General features: G+C 38.9%; 2 protein-coding genes across 4 annotated transcripts in view; one reads left to right on the top strand and one right to left on the bottom strand.

Moving 5' to 3' along the window:
• The first annotated feature begins 921 nt into the window (after nucleotides 1-921).
• LOC137265565 (uncharacterized protein C2orf42-like) lies at nucleotides 922-9,637 on the top strand. The gene is made up of 9 exons (XM_067800985.1): nucleotides 922-1,057; nucleotides 2,515-3,224; nucleotides 3,527-3,659; nucleotides 4,048-4,224; nucleotides 4,379-4,501; nucleotides 4,801-4,905; nucleotides 5,683-5,891; nucleotides 6,604-6,763; nucleotides 7,132-9,637. The coding sequence occupies exons 2-9, from the start codon at nucleotides 2,529-2,531 to the stop codon at nucleotides 7,335-7,337; spliced, it is 1,809 nt and encodes a 602-aa protein (XP_067657086.1). The 5' UTR covers nucleotides 922-1,057; nucleotides 2,515-2,528; the 3' UTR covers nucleotides 7,338-9,637.
• A 2,541-nt stretch (nucleotides 9,638-12,178) lies between these two features.
• LOC137264842 (regulator of G-protein signaling 12-like) overlaps nucleotides 12,179-27,054 on the bottom strand; it is a 55,757-nt gene continuing 40,881 nt past the window's right edge. For 2 of the 3 annotated variants that reach the window (XM_067800184.1, XM_067800185.1), the window contains exons 3-15: nucleotides 24,765-24,875; nucleotides 18,527-18,706; nucleotides 18,324-18,410; nucleotides 17,395-17,541; nucleotides 17,105-17,248; nucleotides 16,939-16,996; nucleotides 16,648-16,817; nucleotides 16,299-16,478; nucleotides 15,940-16,137; nucleotides 15,663-15,750; nucleotides 14,460-14,677; nucleotides 13,977-14,145; nucleotides 12,179-13,704 (exon numbers count right to left, since the gene is read on the bottom strand). In XM_067800184.1, coding sequence (XP_067656285.1) covers nucleotides 12,728-13,704; nucleotides 13,977-14,145; nucleotides 14,460-14,677; nucleotides 15,663-15,750; nucleotides 15,940-16,137; nucleotides 16,299-16,478; nucleotides 16,648-16,817; nucleotides 16,939-16,996; nucleotides 17,105-17,248; nucleotides 17,395-17,541; nucleotides 18,324-18,410; nucleotides 18,527-18,706; nucleotides 24,765-24,875 — 2,727 coding nt within the window. In that variant the 3' untranslated portion in view covers nucleotides 12,179-12,727. The remainder of the gene's footprint in view (nucleotides 13,705-13,976; nucleotides 14,146-14,459; nucleotides 14,678-15,662; nucleotides 15,751-15,939; nucleotides 16,138-16,298; nucleotides 16,479-16,647; nucleotides 16,818-16,938; nucleotides 16,997-17,104; nucleotides 17,249-17,394; nucleotides 17,542-18,323; nucleotides 18,411-18,526; nucleotides 18,707-24,764; nucleotides 24,876-27,054) is intronic. The other variant, XM_067800186.1, reaches the window with a different exon arrangement.

The following is a 27,054-nucleotide window of genomic DNA, read 5'->3' as shown; positions in this document are numbered from 1 at the left end:
ACTCGGTACGTTTTCTGATGAATATTTGCTGACGTGCATGATGGACTGATTACTGTGATTTTTCTTACTTTATGGATATATTATATTTGATGAGGGAAATATTTTAAATAGATTAACTATCTATTTACATTATTTCCGCATGTGTTGCTAATGAGATTCCAAATCAAAGATACACGATTTAGGAAATAAACATACTGTATATGACTTGGTGATATACTGTGAATGACTTTGGTGAACCAATCACAATTCAGTATTTACTGAAGTCATGGTAGAATCATGCTTAGGGTTTATAGCAAGGACACATTACCGACAGTACAGATGAGAGACTAACGCTTATATAATTTTGAAAGAAACAAACAAAATCATTTAACTTAAAAAGGAGCCCCGGCGAGTTGGGATATTCATGAACTTGGGGAATGTCCATTAAAATACATGGAGAACTAAATAGGCCTACTGTGCGAAGCGGCTGTAGCACTCACTCAGGCAATGTAATTGTTGACACTGCTATGGTTGGTTTCTATCTTTCACTGAACCTCTACATAAATATCTTAATATAGTTTTACTGGGATTTGAACCTATTTTCAATAAATTAACATATATTAGGGGATTAGTCATTTTAATTAAACATTTACATAGATATGCATTTAAGTATATGCAATTGTTGCTATAGATACGTCGATGTAGCTGAATAACATTGTTGTGGGAACGTTAGTTGAAATAATTCATAACAAGATGAGAATAAAATATCGTGAAAACTACATTTATGTATATTGTGCACACGTGGAAAAGTGCATGTTCCAATAAATAATCACCATTCAAATACACCAAAAATCATTATGGCTTTCAACAAATGCTCCCTTGCAGTTATTCTTAGCCAATCAATGACGACTTCATATCATGTGCTCAAATCCAGCCAATCAGAAGCTGCGACATTTCATTTCTTCGAGGAAGGAGCCAATATGGCTACCCATCACAAAGATTTAGTTTGACTGCAGACATGGACTCAGTACTTACCTTTTTGGAGTTTGTTTATCAAAATCGTCTGCGTTTATAGCTGGTGAGTATTTAACTACCTGATTATCTATCCGTCACCTTTAAGGAACGCAAACATAGAGCTTCTGATTTTGGCGCATTATGCGAGCAACAAACGCGACCTAAGACTAAGTCAATAAATACGCATTTGTGGTTGCGTGTAGTACCGACCCATCCGATGTTGTGAACATCGTGTATATAAGACTAGTGTTATGCTTTGTTCGGTTTGGAACCTAGGTTTTAAGGTGTTTTACATGCACCGAATTTTTATCTTTTTATGAAATTATTGTGACGGTCAGGTTATCAACGGAAATATTGTTTACTTCCCGCCACACAAGCCTGGTGAGCTACTGTCGAATAAAGAGGAAGGTATCTGCTCTCATACCGGCGAATCAAGAGATACGTGTACTTTAGATATGCGTCTAATATCCATTTAAATAGCAATTAAATGAGAACCTTAAACAACCCTCCCATGTCAGATGTTAACATGAAATCTGTAGATGCATTCTCTACATAACTGTCATAAGACAAATTATCATTTATGGATGCTGCCCAGTCATGTACCAGTCATGGGTTCTACCAGTCATTTTGATAACACTATAGTCTGTTTAGAGAGTGTAGACATGTCCATTCAAGTTCAGATTTCAAAACCAAACTATTTGGTGAAGTCAATACTACAAACTACACATCACCTTGTAGAATCATTCTAAATTGATGTAAAACATAAATTATAGTTTGATATATAAGCTCAGCTATTGCAACAAACAGATGGCATTGTGGCACTTCAAATATATTATGCTATTTTGTTGTTCTTAGTTGAAACAACAAATTACATTACAAATATTTTGGAGATAATCTTGAAAATGAGCTCATCTAAAATGCTGCAGCATCAGTGCCCACACATCACTCTTTCCATCACTGCCCATGTGGAGGTTATGATGAGCCTGCATGCAAATTACAATCATATTTACCATAAATCCTGTTCATGTTCCATTTTGCATCACCCTTGGTTATGCATATACCTTATCCTTACTTGTTATGGTCACTTCAACTAGTGTAAAAAGCTTTTTCACTGTATAACCACAACTCTGACACTAATCATGCTAATAGGGGCAGTGAAGTTCTAGTTTGCTCATGGTTAAAGTGTTCTCTCATCACACCGAAGACCTGGTTTCAATTCCTCAGAAGGGCATAATATATGAAGCCCATTTTTGGTGTCCCCCACCAGAATATTGCTTAAAAGCAGTGTAAAACTATACTTGGTCACCCTGACTCTTACACTACAAAATAGTACAAACGAACTAGTAGTTCTTCGTGGTATGGAGCATAGTGGTTCTGTCAGGCACAACCATAAATATGTAAAATGTATGAAGATTATTGTTTGATAATGTTTCAGTTTTGACATTTAGTTATTGTGAACTAGATATGCAAGTAGCTACAACATTATTGCTTTACATATGACAGTGAAAGTGTCCATTTCAGGTGGGTGTAAAGTTATGGCATCTCAGGAAAAGATCAAACTTCTGTTTGAAGATCTTGGGAAACCAACTTTACGAGGTGTACGAAAGTGTCCTAAATGTGGAACCTACAATGGCACAAGGGGGATTAGTTGCAAGAACAAGGCTTGTGATGTTGTGTTCAAGGAGAAGGAACGTAAAAGGGGCCATAGTGCTGATGCAGTCAAAATCATCACTGGTTCAACAGTGCAGGTTTTCTCAGTGCGGCTACGTGATCGAGGGCCTGACTACCGAGGGTTTGTACAACTACCTCTAGTTCAAGATCTAGATGGGAATCCAGCAACAATGGTTGATCCCTCAGTGCTTGCTACAGCAGCAAGGTGCTATGTGGACACATGTAGTCGGAACACAAACCAGATCAACATCCAACAAGATCAACCTTGTGCTCATATCAAAGCTGCCATTGAATGCACAGCTGAAGCTCAGCCCCTCACTCTGAAGAACTCAGTACTAAATTCCCTTCAGGTGTCAAATGAAACAAAACAAGCAATCTGGCTTCTGGCTACCGAGACAACAGGTCCCCTTGTGCAGAGAGTCACTAAGAATATCATGGTCGTCAAGTGTAAACCCAATCCTAAACAACCACTAGGCTTCCTTCATTTTGCCTTCTTTGAGACATCGAGAAACCGAAATTCACCAGACTACAAGTTTCAATGTAGCTGTAAGATATTTAAGGTAAGAATTTCCCCATCAGGTATTCTTGCTGTTAATCATGTTAATCGTTGGTTTTGAAACAATGTAAGGGCTAACTAACATAAGTGACATGTGACAAGGTTTGTAGGAGATATCGAAAATATTCATGAAAGTATAGAATCTGTTCACCACCGTTTCCATTCAAGGATCCAAGGACTTAGTGTAGAATTTCGGTTGACCTTCCCTATAACTTGTTGTGACAGTTAATTTGCCGTACAGGTATGATGATTATGATGCTGCTGATAATTTCTGAATCATAGAACTTGATTAACAAATCCTTTCAGAATTTCAAACCAGGTGTACCAAAGGATGACAGCATGAAGCGATGTGTCCACTTTTATGCTTGTATTTGTGCATTTGCAAGTGATGATAAACTGGCCGAAGAATTTGAGCATTATGTCAACTTGGACAATGCATGTAAGTTTTTATCTGCCGTCATCAGTAGTTAACAAGGAAAGACTCATATCTAGTCCAGCTTCATCATATTTCTTGGTTTGTCAGTACCATACCCATGCTTGTTGATATCACTAAATAGTGACATTGGTAACATGTCAGACCCACATCAATTACAGCTTTCCTCCCAAACTGGCCTGATACAAATCAAATACTGTTCACAGTGACACTACAGCTAACTCTCAACATCATGTACAAACAGGAAATGTCTTCTATTTTTGTTTGCATGAAAAATCATTTTCGGATGTGTTGCAGAACTACATTTTTTTCAATATATTTCATATATTTTTGAATGAGTGATGGCATGTGAGATGCTCCAATAGTTTGTTTGACTTCATGAGACTGATTTCAGTATCAACGATAACGCCAAGCGTGAGTGTGACCGAGCGGCAGGTGCTCACGATCTATCAAACAGCTGATGGCTCCACACTTACCACTACTGACCCCAGCACGCTAGAGGTTATTGTCACAGAGGAAGATATTCTTGGTCCTACGTCTGCCAAAAAGAAGAAGAAAGATGATACTCTGGGTAAGATGACCTTGCATTTGTTGGAAGATATTGAGAATTTAAAAGATCTATTGTTTCTTCTGATGAAGTAGAAATACTAGAATGACTAATTGTCTATTGTTGTCGGGTTGTCTGAGGCTACAAAACATGTCCTGCAAGACCAGTGTACTTTCAGCTCAAGCCAGTAGTGCATTGCTTACACTCCAGGAGGGTACACCGGCACCCAAGAAAGCCAGTCCTGTCAAACAGCAGACTCAGCAGACTGTGAAAACAATTGTCGCGACTCCCAAGAAGCCTGGTGGGTAGTTCTATATGTCACACTACTTTTGGTTAGTAGCAGTGTGACATTTTTGAGAATGTTCAGGATGTGGAGGGTGTGGATTTCCCAATGATATTTTTGGACAGAATTAAGATAACCACCCCAAGTTTTGTTTTTAAGACAATGGCAGCTGACTCACCATTCTGACACTCAGTCTGTCCGGTGGGATCCATCCCATGCACCCAATTACATGTTATGGGAGCCAGTCTCATTTGCTTGCTGAAATCTTGTAATAGACATTGCCAGTAAACATTCATTGAGTTGTGTTGTCGTTCCAGTCCAGACCCCGTTCTTGGATGAGACTCAGACAATCATCACCTGGCACCAGTGGCTGGCCAGCGTTACTGAAAGGATCAACCAGACCATGCACTACCAGTTTGATGGTAATATTACTTGAACCAATGTAGGGGATCCACTCTTGGCTCACTCAGCCTGACACCAGAGTTCTCATTATCATAAGAGAAATCTTTGATTTGGACGAGAATCCTTGATTTCCACTACTAATGTTACCTAGGTTGTGAGCAGTGACTGAGTTTTGTTTTTCACTGCTTTTGAGCAATATTTCAGCAATATCACAGCGAGGAGCAGGATACTAGAAATGGGCTTCACACATTGTACTCATGTAGGGAATCGAACACGGGTCTTCAGCGTGACAATCCAACACTGTAACTACTAGGCTACCCTGACTGAAGTAGTAAACAACTAGGTTGCATGACTATCTGCTTTCCTTCTACAAACTGACATTCTGTGATGTAAAGAGATTTCTGCCCTAGCAAGTGTGTCTTGCTGATTTCACAAAATGATCCTGTGTATTCTGAGACTTCACAAAGTGCACTAATCATGATCACATCAACATTTTGTTTTATGATGTCACAGTTATATATAACTGATGTCAACATTGTCATCCAAATGATGGAAACAGTACACTAATGTGCATGAAATGATATCCAACCTGGTCCCCATAGGTCATTTGTGGTGCCATGATATTGCTGGAATATTTATAAAAGCAACATAAAACCCAACTCTTTCTGGTTACTTTGTTTATTATTGTCGTAACTTCCAACCCTGAGCAGAATAGAAATGAAATCCTGTGCTGAGCAGTGTTACTTCCAGTCATTCACTCCAGAAAGTATTTTGCTATTTATGAACTATATCTTCAGGTAACCCAGAGCCACTTGTGTTCCATGCACCGCAAGTGTTCTTTGACTGTCTCCAACAAAGAATCTCAGCCGGAAGTCGAAAGAAACGCTTACCCAACTACACTACTGGCTTTGTGAGGAAGGATGCCCTTCCCCTGGGCACCTTCACCAAATACACATGGCATATCACTAATATACTCCATGTCAAGCAGATATTTGACACACCAGAGGTATGTCATACACATTCTTGCCTCTTCGTCATCACACATAAATTTATTTGAGACAGGTTTTATGTTTCTTCACCAGAATTGTAGGCTGATGATCTGTTTGTCTTTGGTAGTTTGACATACTTTACATTAGGGAGACAGAGTTGTCTCCCTTTGTCAAACCAGGCCATGCAGGTCATGGTTTTGAGTTTGTATCTGTTACTTAGAAGTTCATGACCCCTGAAGATTCAGGGTTGAATTGATCTTCAGCAACCCATGCTTGCCACAAAAGGTGACTGTGCTTGTTGTAAAAGGGGATTGGGTGGTCAGACATAAATATTTGGTTGACCCATGTTATTGGTTCCCAGTAGCACAGATCAATGCTCATGCTGTTGATCACTGGATTGTCTGGTCAGACTGCCTCCATATAACTGGAATGTAGTTGTAAAAACTAAACTCACTCATTTGAAATTCATGTGCCAGTGGTTAACAACTGTGACCCACACTCCTGGGGTCCTTCATGTTCAGGTGATGCTCAAAGATCATGACAACATCTCTTACAACTTGAAATGTGTACACCTGAAAACAGACCTGACATACTCCACTACTCAGAGTGTTTGTTTTTCTGCAGGAAAACCTTAACAAGGAAAGATATTTTTTTGTTGTTAAATGATTACTAAAACCATTTAACAAAAATAAGACACTAAGTCCTTAACCGCTTGACTTCATTTTACAGATGCCTCTGGAAATTACAAGGAACTTTGTAGAGAACAGGGATGGGACATTTGATCTGTATGAGATACCCAAAGTGCAGGTGGAAAATATTGATGATTCTTTTAAGGGAAAAACACAGACTCCTATCAGGCCATTTGAACTGAAGACCTTTCTCAAAGTTGGTAAGTCATCACATCAGCTAAATTTCAAATGTGCTTGTTCTGTGACTCTGTATTAAAGGTTGTTGGTTTGTAAGTTGATCAACTGGGCCAGTGTAATTGGAAAAGTCCGTGGGTTTCACGTTTCAAAAATGACTGATGGAGCTTCATGTAAACACGATCATTGATTATTGAGTGCCATGATGACACCAATTAACTGGGACAGTTCGGTCTTGGAATGATATACTGATGTGATAATGAATGTTTACAGGTAGAAACAAAATTGATTTCTCGTAGACACAGCAGAAAGCAAATTTATAACATCTATTTTCTGAAAGAAGAAAAAGGTATTTGTAGCATAATTATATATTCATTTCTGCTTTTGGTTACAGGTAATATCAGTGGAGAGAACAAAGATCCCACTCCCTTCATAATCGAATGGATACCCGACATTTTACCACGGTCTCGGATAGGCGAGCTCAGGATCAAATTTGAATATGGTCATCAACGAAATGGACAAATCGAGCACAGAATCTCAGCTCCAAGTTCTGATATCCCGATACAGACAATACAGTTTCAGGAGGTGTGTCAAACGTAGCACATGAGTCTCTCTAGTTTAACTTTTATTATGGAGAACACTCACCAAGCCAGTGGTGGGACACTATCACTTTGAGTTGCCTCCCCTTGTCCATGGCTAAGGTCGCAAGAGGGTCAACAACCTGCATCAGTGTCTACATGTGATCAAATGGCATATCTATTTTGAAGATAAACAACCAAACAGTATTGCTGGCTCTTGGCATGTTTGTGTGTTCAATTTTGTGAATGTCTGCGAATGAATCCTGCTTGTAATTATGGTAACTTAGCTTCATGCTGTCTCATCAAAGACTGCACAAGTGTGTTGCCATATGTGGATAAAACAAACATGCCTCATACAGAACTGGTTCCTGAGGAAGGAAGAAGAATAACTGAGATTATCTGTATATAGAGGTGCCATAGTATATGGCACAAACTGCTACAAACTGAAATCTATAGATAAGCAGCAAAGGCTCAGTTGACAAGGTCTGGTGGATCTTAATTTCTCTGGTTTGGAGATAGGTGTGGCTAATGGGGGAGATGGCACAACACGCCCAATTTCTCCATGTTTGATAGACACTAAGCAAACAGTTTGATCCTATTGTAACATATATGCAGTGGATGATTTGTCTTTCTAGAATGGATAGTTTATCGTTGCAGATACTGGTATTAAGTATTTGTGCATTGATTTAGATATAATGGTTCAAATGATATTCTGAATCTAGTCGATAAATGTTCTGAAAAAGCAGGGCAAAACAAGGCAATAAATGACATTTTCAGAATGTTTTGGGGGGGATGTCTGAGGGGGGGATTTTTCTCACAATTTAATTAATCAAGTGTCCTATCAGTAAATCAGCATTAAGGTGTCCAAATTGTTTGTTGAGGCAAGTGAAATAATGAGACCAAATCATCAGATTTCATCACTCTCGTTCTAATGCCTTTGTTATCTCATTGAATCTCTCTGTACTGTTGGCCTGTGCCCTCCCATCAGTCTCCCTGCAATTTGTCCCTTGTGCTCTGCCCATCAATCTCCCTGTAGCGTCTGCACATAATGCCTATCAGTCCTGTTAAGCCAGCCTCTGCTCTATCAGTCTCCCTGTAATTTCAGCCCCTGCTCTGTCTATCAATGTCAGCCTGTAATGCCTGCGTTTACTCTCTCCATCAGTCTCCCTGTAACATCAGACTCTAATGCCCATCAGTCTCCCACTAATGCAAGCCTGTACTCTCTCCATCAGTCTCCCTGTAACATCAGACTCTAATGCCCATCAGTCTCCCAGTAATGTGTTGATGTGCCCATCAGTCATGCAGCAGTAATTATCCCTTGCAGTCAATGTTGCTCCTTTGTTGTACATTGACAAGAAACTGTTCATGTTATATTGTATGTTTAGCTCATGGTTTTGTAAGTTATTTTTGTGTTACTTAACTTATTTGTATCTTTCACAAAAGACTTGTCACTGCTTTATCAACTTGTACAGATCACCTTGTGTTTGACTCAGCAAGCCTTGAACAATACGCTTTTTCAGCCTTTATAAAACAGGATTATAAAGTATGGCTAGCTGGACTTATTCTTGATCATCGAAAAGAACTGGTATAATCTGCCATAAGGTTTTATTCAAGAAAAGTACTTAAATTTAAGGAAGCTATTTGAAAATGGCCTCAGTGTGTAAAAAAATGGCCTGAAAAAAATAATATATTCCTTCAAAGGTAGCAATAAAAATGGACCCATAGAACACCAAGTCTCACTGGTATTAATTGAATGAGAATCTGACAAAAATGGCTTTTTAAAAAATAGTACAACACTGACAAGAATGTTAAGCTGCAACTTTGGTTAAATTCCTTGTTGTAATTTCTTGTTAATATTTGGGTGACGTATCTTATGGAATATTTGTACAGAAATGAATAGCTAGATTATTCTCAAGGAAATAAGAGTTTCTTCTCTGGGTTAAAAGAGTACCTTGACAGCCCCATGTAAAGTAGGCATCTACTGATGGAATACTGAGGACATGAACTCTGTCATGTGGAACTCAGTACTGTATACTTATCTCCTGTATGTCACATAAGGATGAGTACTGAATACCAAACCTCTGATGCTGAGCTGGGTGCTACCATCTACAGAAGCTATCTGTCACAGGGAGCTCCGTACTGTATATGTAACATCTATAAGTCACTTGGACCTGAGTACTGTATAAGGCTGTTGCCTTAGAAGCTTTCTATGCCATGTACAGTTGGGTACTGTTGTCTACATATCCTTTCCTGAGCAATAGCTGTCTGAATGTTCACAGTAATAAAGTTGTGGCAGTGATTGCCTCTGGATGTTAACCATTACGAACACTGTGTTGCTTGTTTCTTAAGGGATCTCTGTGCAAGGTACATAGTCAAATGAAAGGCAAGGGAAATGCTTTAAGGGAAGCTGAAGTGTGGCTGTTTTTTATGTTGTTAGCCAATTATTGGTAGTTTGTGGACTGATAAAATTGTACATTTGTCTGCTGTGGACACAATTTATGTAACAAAAATATGGGAAGACCCTAAAATTTGATAGTCATATACAGTAAAATACCTTTATAACGAACTCCAAGGGACCACTGAAATTAGTTATATCCATAGTTCATTATTCATGACAATCCATCAAAAGAACAATAAAACACACTACAATGTATATTGTACGATACAGCTATGATGTACTCAGTTTATTGATGCATTCATTCATTCATATGACAATTACATACGTTTCACTGCAAAGTCAGCTATCTTGCTTTGTCCACGCTTGGCCGACTGCATGCGTGCCACAGCCACAACCATTAGCTACTGGTAACTGGGACTCCCAGGTTCGCCATACACTGATTTCCAAGTGATTGCAAATGAGTTCGCTATAGCCAGTAAGTTCGTTATAGAGAATTCGTTATTCATAACTTTTTTATATGATTACATATAGTGGTTTATTCAGGACTGTTAAAACAGTTCGCTATAGCCGCCAGTTTGTTATATCCCTGCTCGTTATGAAAGTATTCTACTGTATAAGCTTAATTGTGGTGGGGTCACTTATGCTCAAAAGTATATGTAACTTTTTGTGTGGGAACTTGAAATGACATATTAGAACTTGCAGTGAAGCATCTGATCATTATTTGTCGAGTTTGAGTAAAATGAAACATTGTCAAAAACAGCAAAAAACAAGGGTGTTGAAACACTCCAGAACCATGTTTGATTCAAACTCCCACACACAACACCCTAGTACATGTTGTTCACTGGTCACAAGAGGAACATGGGAGATGTACCCTCAATGTTTGTTCAGGGGTTGGATCCATTGTTGCATTTCACATTTTCAACAGTTTAAGTGTTTATGTTATTTCCCATTCTGTCCACAAGTGAAACTTCCTCTAGACCTATTCAGAAAAGCTACCAGTTCATAATTAACAGCAAAGACCACCTCTGTGGTGTAGTGGTTACAGTGTCTGCCTGGAGAGTGGAAGGTTGCAGGTTCGATCCCAAGCTCTGTCATACCAAAAGACATTAAGATATATGATCCCTTCCTTGGTGCTCAGCACTATGGGGTATAAGAAGGACACGTCGGCTCAGAGTCTATATATTATAAGTTATCACATCGTGTCTCGGGAAATACGGGGTTTTATCAGTCCCGAGTAAGATTGTATTATTGAATACTCGGGACTGATAAAACCCTGTATTTCCCGAGACATGATGTGATAACGCATTTATCTAGCTGAATGTTTTCACTAAATCAAAACAACACATATCGAATCGTCTTGCTGCCATGTTGAAAGCAGCTGATCGTTTGACCTCAATGCACCGCACATTACTAAATGCGTCGTCACTCAGAGAGCGGGGTGATATGACTTTCGTAGTGGGAGTACACAACTTTTATACTCCCGCTTGCGGATCGTGATGGATGTACATGGTATTTTATCAGGGTCATGTGGACCAATCAAAACTCGACATTCTTACATGAGGCTAGATAATGTCTTAGAGGTATTCATGCTTAACTGCAGCATGGTGTCTCAGAGAGCTAGAGCAATAGAACCATCTGAAGTCTGGGCTAGTACAAGTAGCCACACATACACATATATTCTTCAGTTCGATGTTAAACCTATTTCACCTCACCACCAATAGAAAACCAGAACGAAGAGTTGCAGTGTAAATTCCCCACTTTCAGCCATCTGAGGAAACAAACAGACAAAAATTAACCTCACATTATACGTGCATATTGAACATTTTAGAATGTGTCATTCATTCATGTGTCGAGTAATGCAGATAAAATTGTAGTCAGCTTTGCATGAATTATAGTTCTGCTTCTGCACACCATCAAGATGAATTGAACCAAGGTTTTTCCAGAAACAAAGTGCTCTGTATTTACCTAAGCTTGGAACCCATGAAGATCCCATCCGAGTTAATTGGTCTTCAGTAACCCATGCTTGTACTAAGGGGATCAGGTGGTCAGGCTTACTGACTTTTCAACATGTCATCATATCCCAATAGCGAAGATTGATGCTTATGTTGTTCATCATTGCATTGTCTGGTCCAGACTCAATTATTTACAGACCATCACAATATAGTTGGAATATTGCAAAGTGTGGCATAAAACTAAACTCACTAACCACTGGTGACACAGCCAGTGTTTTAGCCAGGATGTTTGTGAGTGTTGACAATTAGCACCCGAACTACAAAAATGTGTGCCAGTGTAGTTGACAATTTTGCCATTCATGGTAACCATGGCATAGAAGACCAGTGGATTATATTCAGTGTTGCACCAATGGATATGCTCTAGCATTGAAAAAAACCAACAAATTTTCAGTGTGAATGGTGCCTGGCTGAAGTAGTGCACTGCTGTGCACATATCAAGAACATGATTCAGAATTTACTTTCAAGTTTTTATTGAAAGCTGCGGCCATTTCTATAAACATAATAAATACAACAGATGGTTTTCTATACAATATACATATATACAATTTCTTTACAAATTAGCACCGTATACTCTCGTGCATCCAACATGAAATGTAAACAATGATGGCAATTCCCAAGGCACGTGAGTTACCTCCCCTGTGTTATTAAGCGAATTACTTTTGATCATAAATAAAATGCCATAAAAATAAAACATTTTAATAATTTGGAAATTAAAATGCATGATACTTACAGGAACGTAAAATTATTTGCCATTTAACAAAGTTAAAAGTTCTAAACTACAAACCCCGTAGGCTACTGGTCCACTGACTCAAAAAAATAAGTCATATGCTAGCAAAAACAAAATGTTTAAAAGAATTGCAGCCTTTTGTAAAGGGTATAATACTTAGAGTATTTAGAAATACAAAAGGTAATGAATAATTTTGCCAAGTACAACTTCACAACATAAATGAGACATAAAATTACTAGTTCACAACCATCCAGTATACAAACATACTAACAAAATTACACAAAAGTCACTGTTTCTTCTACATATTTAATGTCCACAACTTGACTATGTTGGGTGTTTCCCAGATGTTTGGGTGTGGTCCCAGGTTTTCCTTCCAATGACACAGTAAGTCTCTCTTGTTGTGAACACAAGTTCTCACTGTCCTGCAGTGAGGCTAGATCCTTCACCTGACCACTATGCTTGAGAACTCGATGATAGCCAGACCTTTCTGAAAGTTTTGAATGAGAACTGTTTAAGTCTTTATTAATTTCAGACAGTGGTGGTGGTGGGGTGTAATTGGGTGGTTTCCTGGGGATTTCTCTCGGGGTAAGTAGTAAGGGTGGGGGTGGTCTAGGTGATGGGTGGAGATTCAATGATACACTCTTTTTGTTTTGATCCATAAATGTTTGGTCAATGGCTTCACACACTTCCTGTTCATTGAACCTGTCATGAAGTTTACTTCTAGGTGAGAATCTTTCTGGAGATGCCATTGGAGCTTGAGATGATAGGGGTTGCACACCAAGACGATAAGGTGTTTCGGTCCACTCATGCTCATGTTGAATGTTCGTCTGATAAAAGTTCTCAATGTTTTCAATGTCGAATTCATTGGCATCTAAAACTACTGGTTGCATTTGGAAGTAGTCATCTGCAAGTTCTTGTGACGGCACCTGACCATCCAAACTAAAGCTTTGATTGGAAGAGCCAAACCCAGGTGTTCCAAATGTGGTAAATTTGTTGATCTTCCTGGAACTAGGATTTGGACCTTGACGTTGAGGTGTCTGGGCTCCCCTGGACAGACGGCCGTGACCCTGCAAGTACTCCACCTCATCGAAGAGATCAGAGGAAGACACCCCGCATGTTGTTGGGTTGTCAGTCGACACCTGAGGCTCCATCTTCAGGAACTCGGGAATCTCAGCAGAGTCTGTGCCTACTCCTCTTTGGTCATCCAGTCGCTGGCTCTGAGCTCTTGAGAGAAGCTCGAAGAGTTTCTCATCTGAAGAAGGAAATTAGTACTTCTATTAAAATAGGATAACCAGACATCTCATGAAGACACAGTTACATACCTTTACACTGAAATAATGATGATTATGATTGTTATGATGATGATGATGATGATGATGATGGTGATGATGATGATGATGATGATGGTGATGATGATGATGATGACGACGACAACAACAACAACAACAATGATCGATGACTACAACGACAATGATGGTGGCAGCTTAAATCATTAAATACTTCATTGGAAAACTGGATACTCACTCTCTGGATCAGATCTTGGACGGGTTTCATTCTTTGGGAGAGCAAAGGTCACCTTGCTCTTTGCTGTTGTAGACTTCGACTGCTTGGTGTCTTTTGCTTTGCCCACCGACTCTCTTCTCAGCAGGCCGAATAAGCCTGATAAGCGATGCTCGTCTGGATTTTTGGGAGCCTAAAGAAACAAAACCAAACAATTGAAAGATTTTTTTCCTAAGCACTAACAATAACAAAGGAAAAAACAGATTCAAACAAACCTAACAAAACCACAAACATAAAAAAGCATGCCAAAAACATTTATTGAAAATCTTTTATCCTCTTTTCGAGCATTTTTGTCTGCAATCCTTGAATAAATATTTTTCATGCAACAGATCACAACACACCAGACATCCAGCTAAAGCACGACACACGTAAGGTGGAAGCACCGCAGATCACACAAGAGGGGAGGTAACTCCACCTCACACAAGGGGAGGTAACTCCACCCCTTACCTTAGTCTTCTCCAGCTCCACAATACCAAGTTCATCAAAATTATGAGCTGATTCCGCTTTCCCTTTCATCAAGTCCTCAAATATACGATTAGTTATTTCGTCTAGCGATCCTGCCTTAATGTTACCCAGGCTACCAGATTTGTGCCGGCTAGCTGTGGGCGGGAGTGGGGGTCTGTGAAAGGTGGACGACATGCCAGGTCGCTCCTCGCCAACCCAGTCTGTTAGACAAATAACGAAACATGCAAGGTTGTTAATGCATTTCAACGATCCATGCACCGTGCAGGGTGCCACCGATATGTGCAGGTATAGATCTGGGTAGTGATACATATTGAGTGAGACAGAGAGTGGCACGAGGTAGTTAAAATCAGTAATTCAGAGGCACCAGTGTCAGTGAAGCGAGAGGCGAGTTGGGATTAATTGTCAAGGAAGTGTCAGTAAGCAAACAAGCATCAGGGTTAAGTAGTGTACAAGTCAGTCATGAAATAATGAGAATAAGTAGTTAATGCCGTGTTAGTAGATCATGCAATATTTGTAGATTACACAATATTAGTAGATAAAGCCATGTTAGAAGATCCAGGTAATATAATGCAGTATCTTTATTTCATATTAGGAACATTAGCAAGTACTATGAATGAAATATGTTGTTACTGAAATTATTCTGATGAATGGAGGGATGATGAAGAAAGCGGACATGCAGCTTTTTTAACCAAACTGAATAAGACACACACACTGCAAACCAGGACAAGCATGGAATTTTTACACTGATTCTCAACCACAGCAAAATAGGCCAGACTTAGCAGGACAGCAACCAAACACACCAAACAAAAGAAAATAGAAAAATGACTCCATGGAAATAAATAAGTAACAAATGTACTATATGACGCACCAGCTGATGATGACCTTGACCTACCTCGTCTACAATGACACGAACATGTGCATGGCAGAGATCCTGGCATTGCAGCAAGTTAAAGATGCTTTAGTTATAGTTCAATTGCTACATCATTATGTTAGAGGAAACATCAGCAAGCTAACTGAGCTATGAATACATCGCAGAGCCACTGCAGAGCTTCTGATGGTGCAGATCTTGACAAACATCTTTACATTCCAACTTGCTTTAATTATAAACATAATTTCAACACAGTTTAAAATCGTGTCTATTTTCACACTGTGAGCTGTTCAGGAAAGCATTGTTGAGGCACACACCTAAAGTCTCCTTGTTGAGGATGACGACCCGCTGGTTGTCTAACTGTGACACCAACATGTCAATATCCAACAGTTCCTCGTGTCCTGACTGAAACATAACATAAACACCGTTAGTCACTAATGATTTCTGGTTCATATCATGTCATAACATCATCTGATTTTATATAAACAATCAAATAATACAAAAATAAAAGTTTCTAATAATGTTTTTAAAATATATATAGCTGTAGATCTTTCAAATAGTGAACAAAGTGTAAGTGTTGAAATGTCTTCTCACCAGTTGAACAGCTATGTTCTCAATTCTGTAACCGTATTTGTTGAGAATGGGCTTGAACACATCACGGATGGTTCTGTTAGGCTTGGCCTTGACCCCAATGGATTTCTTGTTGGGGAAGTCCATACGGAACAGAACCCTTCGCTCGATGACAACCTCCTTAGACCCAAGGGTGGACACGTCCTCGCTAAGGTCAAGTGGCTGGAAAAAAAGGAACAAACTGAATTAATTCTGTAGCAATGAATGAGTTTGTATTTCATATTTAATTCAAAACTAACCCAGTTACAGTGCTTATGTTTTCATACGTAACGGGAGAGAATGACAAAATGGCCAGTTATGGATGGATATTTGGCATGACATACCTTGTCTGAGCCAAGAAGAAACACATCAACAGCAGCGATGGAGAGGCCTCGTTTCTCACACAGCTTCCCCAGCACCGAGCGACTGGACTGGCCAGGCTTGGCACACACGACAGTGGTGGAACCATCAGGGAGAACAACACGACAGAACTTGAACTGACCCTCGTTGGGATCCCTCATCTCCTGAAAACATCATGTCAAAGTGTTATTATCAAACGCTTGCTTGTATATATCTCACTATCTCTCAATGAATATTTAGTTTGGAACCATTTAGCCATCCATGTGTTTGGGAAATTCATGATTAGCGTGAGGAATGCTGACATCCTGCCAGAGAACACCCATGAACACATACCTCCTTGGTCTGGAACACCTCCTTCCTCATGGTGCTCAGGTCAATCCCAGGCCCAGGGCACTTCTTCAAGTTGTTGTTCACCTCTTTGTCCTTGACCTTGATGTCCTTGGCTGCCACCTTCTTCAGCTCAGATTCAGACTGTGCCTTGTTGTTGCTGTGTTTGTTCTTATCTGTAAGTACCAGATGACAATTAGTCGGTGTGTACAACAAAACAGCTATATTATTAGTTTTATATTCTTACGTTACATTTGAATTGTTTGTTTTTTTCTGAAGACTGAAACTTCAACTTACTTTGTCTCCATGGCAACAAAGACCTCCTTCTCTTCTCATTCTCTTTGCCCTTTCCATTCTGAAATAAACAGCAAAGAATTACATCACTTATCCAACAAAGTATTTCATTCACTGTATCATAATTATTGCAGAGTTGCGACGTATCTGGATTCATCACTGTGCCTACCTTCTTGTCGTCCTTGGTGGCTCCAGCCATCATGTCTTGGGGCAGCTCAAGTGGTCTCCCTTCCATCTCTCTCATCAAGTACGTCTTGTACATCTCGCTCTTCAGAAAACGAACATAGCTGTCCTGCTTCATCAGCTGCCAAATCTGCAGACACAACAACAACATTAGCACCAAGTCATTTATCACTGAATGCTTATAAGAGACAATTCAAATGAAAAGTGTGTTTTTCCTTTTTAGTTCTGAACATGTTACATTTAGATTTGATGAGAATATAGCTTGAGCAGCCTTACATGTTTCTGTGCCATGTCAAACATGGATGGAATAGGGTTGTCAAGATGCTTCTCTGCATTCTGACGAGAAGTACTATCCACATTGACAGGCTCAGATGCCTTAGATGACAGGTGCTTGGAGAAGATTTCCTTTGCCTTGGCTTTTCTCTGTGAACCCAAAAAAGAGCAACTTAAAGAACGTGAAATCAAAGCATGTACAGACTTATTATTGAATGTGTAGGGGTGGTAAAAGACGACAGTAGTCGCTGCATGCAAAAACGCAATAAAGAAAACTTTCTCAAGCAACATAAATCCATTAAGATAAAGAGATATCACATAAATATATGTTCTGGGGGTATCTGGTTTGTTTGGCTGCCACAACAAACGGGGACATAAAAAAGACTATGGGCTAACATCATTCCTGAAATATTTTCTCGAAAGATTCTTAACCATTTTCCTGATCCTATGTTCCTGACTCATCCTCAAAGAAGCTAGCAATGCTTGTTGTGGCTTGCTAGCACACAGTAATTATCTGACAAAAGGTTGGTAGACATGGATGACTGCACCTTAAAGGAAGGACTTGAATATCAGCTATAGATTATTATCTGACAGTCCTTGAAAACTGTCATTAAATTGTTTGAAATAGTATGTTTTACCTTGGCTGTTACTAACATAGAGGAACAATGCTGGACCGTTACAAAATGAACATAAATTATATAAGACATACATGAAAACTTGAGTTTTGTTATTGCACTTAGGTGAAGGTAGACTGAGCTGCACTGGTTGAATATTCAAGTTTTTTTAGACCCAGAGAGTCAAGACAAACTGTGCTGTGTGTCGACACTCATTAATTCATGATCAGGTAAAAGTAGTTGCTGGGTAAACTGCCTTTAGATATGCATTTATTCCTAGTCATGATGTTTACAGAGTTGTCAGGAAAGTAGGTTTACCTCATCGTCACTGCTGAGTTGTTTGTACTGCTCACACAGACGCCAGAAGACAATGTTTTCTTCACTGAACTCCTTTTTCAAGAATTCCTAAACGAGAACAAATGAAAATCAATAGAAAAACAAATCAAGGCACACAACATACAATATTTAAGTTGGATAATAAGAAATAGAAATCATTTCAAACAATGAGATGAAGAGCTTACAGTGAAGACGACAACACCGCCGTTGTCACGAAGAAGTTTGTCGAAGTTGACAGCCCAGCCCGCGACACGACCAACTTCATCCTTTTCATCCTTCTTGGCCACTTGGGCAACAATGCTGTTGACGCTGTTTGCCGGCAGCAACTTCTGAATTGATTGGTCTCCATCGCCTGCTATGAGCGACTGAAATTGAAAGAAGGAATACTATAAATGGAGTCAGAAATTAAAACAGTTCCTTCACCTTCATACCAGCATGTGTAGATCCAAAACCACACCTTACAAAGGTCCTCCTTGTTCCTGTGTCAATACCGAGCTCTTTCTATTGTGTTGCCGCTCGAGACAATATCAACTAATATCAGCTACCAAATCAGATACACTGTATACCACATAATAGCTAATGAATAATGCTTCAACTTATGTCCACTGTGGAGCACAGTCAGATCACAATTAGATAGTTGGTGGTTTAACAAGATGACCTCTCGAAGCGTGGTTTATGAGGCAATATGGCTGCCATACTTACTGAGTTGTGAAGGAATATAATTTGTGAGGCAGACGCCTGCACAACGCTTTGATCGTCTGCACCAAACAACTCCTGGCGCAGTAATCTCATACAAATCATAGTGCATTATCAATATTATCCAAGTTCAACATCCAAATATTGCATCCATATATCCAAGAATGTTCAAATATTGGAATCACACTGGTTGAGTCAAGAGGACCAAGTGCCACCAAAACAATGGTGGGCAGTTAAATTGTTACAAGTAGCAGTATGACTTGCCAATCTCAATGGGTATGTGTATGTGAGGGCCAGGCAGGTCTCTACACATGAGCAACTTCCAAAGCCCCCTGATTAGATCAGCCAGATCCAACTGCAGTCTATTCATACATACATTGTAATATTCTTATAATAATCACAGCCAGTCAGGTAATGGGACCAGTGTTATATTCAGTCCTCTGATGGATTCTTTTGTCAGCTGGGATTAACAAATTAAGGAGATTGTAGCAGGCTGGGAATGCAGTTTTGTGAGCAGGGTCTATATTTTATTTACCAAACTAGTCTCCAGGGAAGGCAGAATGAAATAATACTTGAGGAATTAGAAAACAAGGGTTGAGCAACACCTGTGTCTGATCCTGTTGTCACACTTCACTGTATCCAAGTGTATTTCATAAACAATGACCACATCTATCTTATTCAGTTGTCTATAAAGTGTTAGATATCACTTGTATGTTTGACATGAACCAGACGACACAAATGTGTGCATTCAGGAAACAGATCATATTTGAACCAATATTTTGCTCTGTTGGTTTACAAAGATATTTTCAAACAGTTAAAAATCTAACATATCAATAATAATCCATGTACATTAACATTTTTCAACTTAAATGTCAGACTTGTACCCCAGTACCACCAGTACCTGTTTAAACAGCAGCCAAGTGTACTGTTGCGTTATTTCAGTAGTTACAAAGAAACCTTGGTTCTGATTGACAGCCTTGCCTTGTACCTGTGTCTGTGGCATGTATTGTAATGACAACATGTGTTTGACCCGGGATAATTACCCTGTGACCAAAGACTGATCATGACGGCCTCTGCTGTTACTCATTACAACACCGGGCTGGCCAGCCGAGGTCAGGATGACTAATTAGTTCAATGTAATAAGAACACTGTCATACTTCACAACCACGAGAGATCTTACATAACAGTAAATGGATCATGGTTCTTGTTCTGATGTACTGTTAGTATCAAACTGGAAATATTTAATTTCTTTCATCTGTACAGATAATTGAATGCATATCAAATGACACAAAATAGATGCTATGGGAAATCAAAATACTGAAACTAACAGAACTGACCGGATCAGGAAATAAGAATGAAAGAAGTTAGGGATTATGAAATCATGTACTCTTTACCATATATATTCTAAAAAGTGTTTGTAAAATTTCTAGATGGGTATAAAGTTACTTTGACTGGGCCTGAAATGTCAAAATAAATTATACTGAAGAAAATAAGGAAAGAGTTTCACCTGTAATCCCCGCCCACCCTCTCTCTCTTTTTACATAGAATATTTCCACCTTCCCTGGTGCAATATTCCAACACTGAAATAAGTTCATTGAGTGTTTTTGTTATACCTGCTCTAGTTTACTAAATGTATATTTAGGGTCTTTTCATTAGGGTGGGGGGTACAGGCCGAACTCTTACCGAAAATAATATTTTCCTGCCACTATCTGTTCACAGTTCAGGTAGTATAGAACTAGAGTCAACAAGCAAGGCTTCATACTATTACTACATATACCTGTGGGAGACACGATTATATGATACTCAATAGCTGAAACACCTCACCCTGCATTCATTGTTACACTATTGACTTTCTGAACATGGTCCAATAAAAACAAAACCATATTCTTTTTATGAAGGGGTGAAATAGGCTGTAAAAACATGGGTCATAAAGTTTTGAAGTTCAAAGCCGTTGAAGTATGTTGTAAAGGCCCTTAAATCTGTGAGGGGGATTGGGGATTGTGATCCCTCTAATGACAGCCATGCCCCAGGGCCAGCCATCTTCCTTGTCTTACAGTATAATGAGCTTCAAAGGGGATACTAATGGCCTAACACCATTGTCAAGGGATTTAAACAATTTGTCAATAAAGTGTAGAATCTTCAAGGGGATTAGGTGCAATGCCCTGGGCCAAACAATTCATGTTTCACTGGCGGTTTAAGACAATAACAGAAGTTGGCAGGAAAACAGTAGCAGGGCTCTCCAAAAACACTATCACTGTCAATGTCGGGGGAAATATACTGACTTGGAGGAAATATTTGGACACCAAACAGAAGAAAGAAGCCAAAAATTTGAAACATTTTAAATCAGTCCTCATGACAGTAACATATATAAACTTTTCCCATTTGCATATAATTTTGACAGTTTCTTAACTAAACGCAATGTAAGAGTTAATTTTGAAAAAATAAGTATGTTGCACCACACTAACCGACAGCAATGCCACCTAAGGCTGATTAATTAGAAAAAACAAGAAAGTAAACTTACATGATGCAGGTTAATGGTACAATCCAAGTAGCCATACTGTTTCGATTTAGATTTTTTGCTGATATGTCCAGATCGGCTTCGGTGGTGCTTTCGCTTCTTAAACATATGATGTTCAAGACAGTCGCTGTATGACTGATTAGCACCATAGCTGTATGACAGGTTGAAGCTCATGTCAAGAACCATTTTCAAATTGAAGTGTAAAATTCAAATATGAAAACTTCAACAAACTGTGTGGAATCTACACAAGTGATGCACCGAGTTAAGTCCAGGAGTAACTATGATATCCAAGGGATGCTGACAGTTGAAGATACTGACAGTGAATGCTGTGATCTGGTCCAGCACATGTATATAGCCTGTCCAACAGACAGCCAGTGAACACTGCTTGACTTAGGAGCAGCCGATTGATTGGCTGTGTCCACCTTCATCCACACACAATTACTCTGCTGCCACCAATCTAACTTTGTCACCTGACTATTGCTCTAATTACATCTCAGTGTTTACACAAGCCAGACTCTCTTAATCACACACAAGCTCCCTGGGGATGCTGGCCTGGGTTGTCTCTGATTGGCTTACAGATTGGACACTGAATGGCTGGCACAGCTGATTAGATTAACTGCCTGTCAGTGAGTATCTGGTGTAAAGTGTGGGGATATTGAAAGGTGAATGAAATATCTGATATTTATCTTACACCCCAGCAACTGTTATCCCTCTTTGAGATAAACAATAAAGGTATATACCCCAAAAGCTTCTTGTGTATAGCTATCATCCATATTTGTACTGTTACTTGCAGTTAGCTCTAGCTGATACCACACCTCTACACATAGTGTAACACTTTGACAGCTTCAGGGTGATAAACATTGATACAATACTTTCCCCAAGTTTGCCAAGAAAGGTTTAAAACTCGCTCTAATACCAATTAAGATTATCATGGGCTTGTGACAGGCTACCTAAAGCCTGTGGCGTATTTCAATCCTATCCATCATTTCATCACAGAATAATGTAATATCTGTTACACAATGAAATAATATGGTGTGACACTTAGATACAAATGCTTATCTCCTTCACCTAGAAAAATTCAAAGCATGGAGATGCCCTATATTTACTAACTTCACATCTTAATACCAGTTTTCTGTTAACAATTTGGGAAGCTGTTATCTAATGATTCATCATGTTTCCATATTTAACTTTGATAAACCATCTGAGAAACATTTGCATCACTTTTCAAGTTTTTACTTCATTAAATGAACAGTAATTTTGTAAATGAATATAAAATTGATAGAAACACCTTCCATGGCAATCAGGAAGGTGCTAAGGCACTGATAGGCTTGATGAGGTGTGACATGTGTACACACTGTCTGATGTGATCAGTGCATTCTTGTCTCCCAAGCTGAGCTGTGCTTCTGTGAGTGTCTGACACTGCTGCTTGCTGTGTTACACATTGTCCACACACTGTCACCAGCCTAGGTCTAACAGTAGAGCAATATGTAACTTGCAGGAACATACATGTCTTCCACTAATTTGGAAAATGTAAATTGTATGTCTGGCAAGATAATATATGTTCAAAGTTCTCAATTACAGTCAACCATCAGACTTCTGTCTACAGGGGCCCTTTTGCTCACAGGTATACTCTGCATACATAACAATCTCTGACAAAAAACAGGGCCCCTCTGACAATCTCTGACAAGAACACTCTCCTAGCCTAGCCTAATGTAATAATTACAAGACAAAAGTGAAATGTTACAAAACTCAGATGTCAGACAAGTAGTTTTCACGACTTTTCACAAATCTTATTGAAAACTGTCACATTTTAACTGATTTGACTGGCATCAGATCTTTGTTAGTGTGTATTGTATGAAGCTAAATCATCCTTTTGCCTTTTCAATACCAAGCAAAAAGGTCAAATGGTCAAAGGCATATACTAAACAACTCAAGGATCTTATTGATGTGAATATTGCAGAGGCAACCTGAGATGCTAATGTCAACAAATGTATCAATAATGAACATCATTATCTACCCATATGACTATTTCTTCCCTGTATAAAACAGAATTTAAGATATCATGATTTCTTCAAGTGACAGGCATTGCTATATTTCTATCACACAAACTAGGCAATGTTGGACTATTTCAAGGAAGGAAAATGTCGAAGGAGTTTGATTAAAGTTAAAAATGAGTCAATCAGCATATAGGTAAATCGGGACTACACAGAACACATATGCATATTTGTTGACACTAAATCAATTAAGCATTAAGTCACATACAACAGTGGCAGACAATAGTTCAGTTGTCAATCTACATTAATGAAGAGTAGAAACAGGGCCTGGTGTTGCTTTAGAGTGACTAATCTAGCCAGTGTTGTTTCAACCAGAGTGGTTTAACCTACCAGGTGGGGAACAATTGCTCATTAGCCTGTCAATCCTAATTAATAGACTAAGGTCACTGTGACCTCGGAGGGTGTGGCCCTTTGATCAGTGATTGAGACAAAGGACTATGATGTCAGATCAAACAGCAGTGAAGACAACCATTAGAAACATGGTCAAACCTACAACATCGTCACATCAAAGGTATTTGAAGTTTCCCTAATTGTCCTCAAGATGTATTTCAGAAGGTGTGAAATCAAACACATTAATCTTAGATGGATTTAAGTTTGAACAAATCAAGCTGTTTGTTAAATACTTTCAAACTTCAGACAGCTTAATTAAGAGTTTTGTGTTTGCCTTGCACTGCATGTTTCAGCCAGGTATTTATAGATGTTGCTTGACAGGTGATGTTTGTTTGGGATGACAAACATATCATTTCACTGTAAATAGCCTTGTTGGTAAATGTGAGGTTCTCCACAAGATGAGTTCCAGGTCTTACAAGTACCATGTGAACACTGAAACTCACCATCCACAACCAATTGCCATGTACTGGCTCAACCATGTAATTATTTACACTGACAGGTAAACACAGCCATAAAATGTAAAATAAGCATTATCAGGTCCAACATGACTGGTTCAGCCCTCCTTGTGGTGATGAATCATGATGTTTAACTTCTGTGCATTGACATGAAGGTTGGTTTGTATTAGTCAAACTGGGGCTTCAATAATGAATATTCTTTATGCACAGATTAAAGTTTCCTTCTATGCTGGGACATATACTTATCTAGCAACAGATTTACTTTAATTTATAGCTTATAACATAATAAATGTTAAGGAAAAGAGTTTACCTCATGTGAGTGGCTAAGTGGATTCGGAATCTTCATGCCTCGATTTCGCCTGAACGATCCTGTCTTTGTCCACTTCTGCAATGCCGCTACGTCAGTTCTCTCCTTCTCTCTCTGAAACGAAATCGGTAAATCCAGGTAAAACACTGAGGCAGCCATAGAGGGGTTGGCTCTGTCAAAATGGAACTTTGACATATCGAACTACTGGAGGAGGGGACCCAGGTGAGGGTGAACCTGAAGTTCAGGCAAGAAGGAAGTCAAATCACTGCAATCAACACTGTGACTGATGGGAAATCAGCTGTCAATCAAACCAGTTATCAGCTGTTAAAGAGAGATCGTTGAGGCAAGGACTCAATGTCCTGTCTGAACTTTAGGTGATAGGTTATCAACTATAATCAACATAGTTTACACAAATTAACAAATTAACCCCCCCCGTATCAGTTTAAACTATTCCACATGTTTAATGTGAGGACAGTCAACATTGAGACCCAGTGATACCGAAAAGGCTGTCACATTTAACATGTTTATATTGACAGGATAGGGAACCAGTTGAACACAAAGTATACAGAAAAGCAGAAGAAGACAAGAAAAGACTTGGACCGTGAAGCATGTTACAGACCCCTCAGCAAACTGAACCTATGTCTCAAAATCCTTCAAGCTCAGGAATAAATATATGGTGGGATGTCCCTAGATGGCAACAAGTGTACACACTTACAAATGTACTTACTATATGACGACCCAACACAAAAACAATCACTTTCTCATTGTTGAAATTTTGCTGATGTAGCTATAAATAACCAACTCTGGGGGCTGTCACACACTCCCCACCTCTGAAGTAAACACCAATATGACACCACAATTGATGACTATGATCTTCTTCCCATAAACCAAACATAAAACTGATCAAATGAGTTGAAAATAATTTCTATGTTTTGTTTTCCAAGCTAATAAAGTTGTAAGGTGGAATTTGAATGGAACAATATATTAAAATAAAAATGTTGGCTTACCATGCTGGAATACCTAAACTGTAGGGACAGACGACGAACAATTTGTGCCATATTCACTCCTGATGATCACTTAATGATAGAACCTAATTGTTACAAAAACAATCAGCAAGCTGATCCTTGATAAAACATCAGAATCATTTATTGTGTCTGTTTTGACAATACCAGAAATATGATTACTCCTTGCAGGTAACTCAATACATTCAGCCAGGAACACACCTGGGTGTTCAGTTTGTACAACCTGGTGAATCTAAAACACTCAAGAAAATATTCCCATATCTAATGACAATGGCTCCAACATCAAAGGAAGTAATTAGAAATGTGAGTCAAACTTGAACTCTTCAAACAGCAAACCCTGAGTCTAAACTGTCTGTGGAACCTAGTCTGTGTCTGTGTTTTCTCAGACTTCAAGAGAGAATGACTTCCATTTTGGACAACCAAATTATATATATGATGGAAACCTATAGCAACATGTGGAACTATTTAGTAGCTTATTAGACTTGAGACAGACACTTACATTCTAACCAAGACCACATGGTGCTGCAGGGTAGCTGGGCTTTATGGCTCTGTTATTGCCTGGGTTACTGTTGGATATGACTGGGCTACGTGGTGCTTTATGGCCCTACACAGGAACTACTGCTAAATTGACCAGGAAGTTTAATTAAGGTAGTGGACAACTGTTATTAGTAGGCGCTGGTGGAAGTTCGTTGTGTGTGACAGATTGCTGTAGACAAGTGACTATCAGTATCAAGGAGAAATGCATGGTGCCTTACCATCAGATCTGGCATCAATCCTAGAATCCTGGGGTGTTTATAAGCTTTTTAAAATTGTATTACTTGAATCCATAAAATTCTTTAACATTAACCTTTTGACTATTTAAAAAAAATTCTTACCAGTGTACGTGATTAGTAATGATGGAAGAAAAAGTAACAGTAAATTGTCATGAAACAGGAATATTTTGCCATGTGTAATTCAGTGACATGAACTAAAGGGGGAAACTGATTTGACATAGTTTATCTAATAATAATGTCACTGACATGGTAATCTTTTTCAACCTTTTTTCATCTTTTTTTTTGTAAGGACAACACTTACATTCATTTATTTTCTGTTATGAATGTGTTGGTATCAGCGGATGGAATAGCAGTGATCAGTTCATTAATAATTCATGCAGAGTTTTTTTTCTTTCACATAGCAGAGGGGGCCAATTGTTTTGATTAAACACATCTATCACTGAAATTTGTGAGAAAGCTATGACGTAATGTGATTGTAATCTCTTCATAATCAGAAAA

The sequence above is a fragment of the Haliotis asinina genome, chromosome 15 (genome assembly GCF_037392515.1).
Source record: "Haliotis asinina isolate JCU_RB_2024 chromosome 15, JCU_Hal_asi_v2, whole genome shotgun sequence".
In the NCBI taxonomy this organism is placed as follows: Eukaryota; Metazoa; Mollusca; class Gastropoda; order Lepetellida; family Haliotidae; genus Haliotis; species Haliotis asinina.
The sequence above is the reverse complement of the archived record's forward strand: the minus strand, read 5'-3'. Positions and strand labels throughout refer to the sequence as shown.

Bases quoted from the DNA above. Each gene is read 5' to 3' on its own strand.
- LOC137265565 (XM_067800985.1), top strand. From the start codon at position 2,529: ATGGCATCTCAGGAAAAGATCAAACTTCTGTTTGAAGATCTTGGGAAA. The intron at 4,502-4,800 runs GTGGGTAGTTCT...TTGTCGTTCCAG, and splicing joins CGCGACTCCCAAGAAGCCTG to TCCAGACCCCGTTCTTGGAT. The intron at 6,764-7,131 runs GTAAGTCATCAC...TTTTGGTTACAG, and splicing joins GAAGACCTTTCTCAAAGTTG to GTAATATCAGTGGAGAGAAC.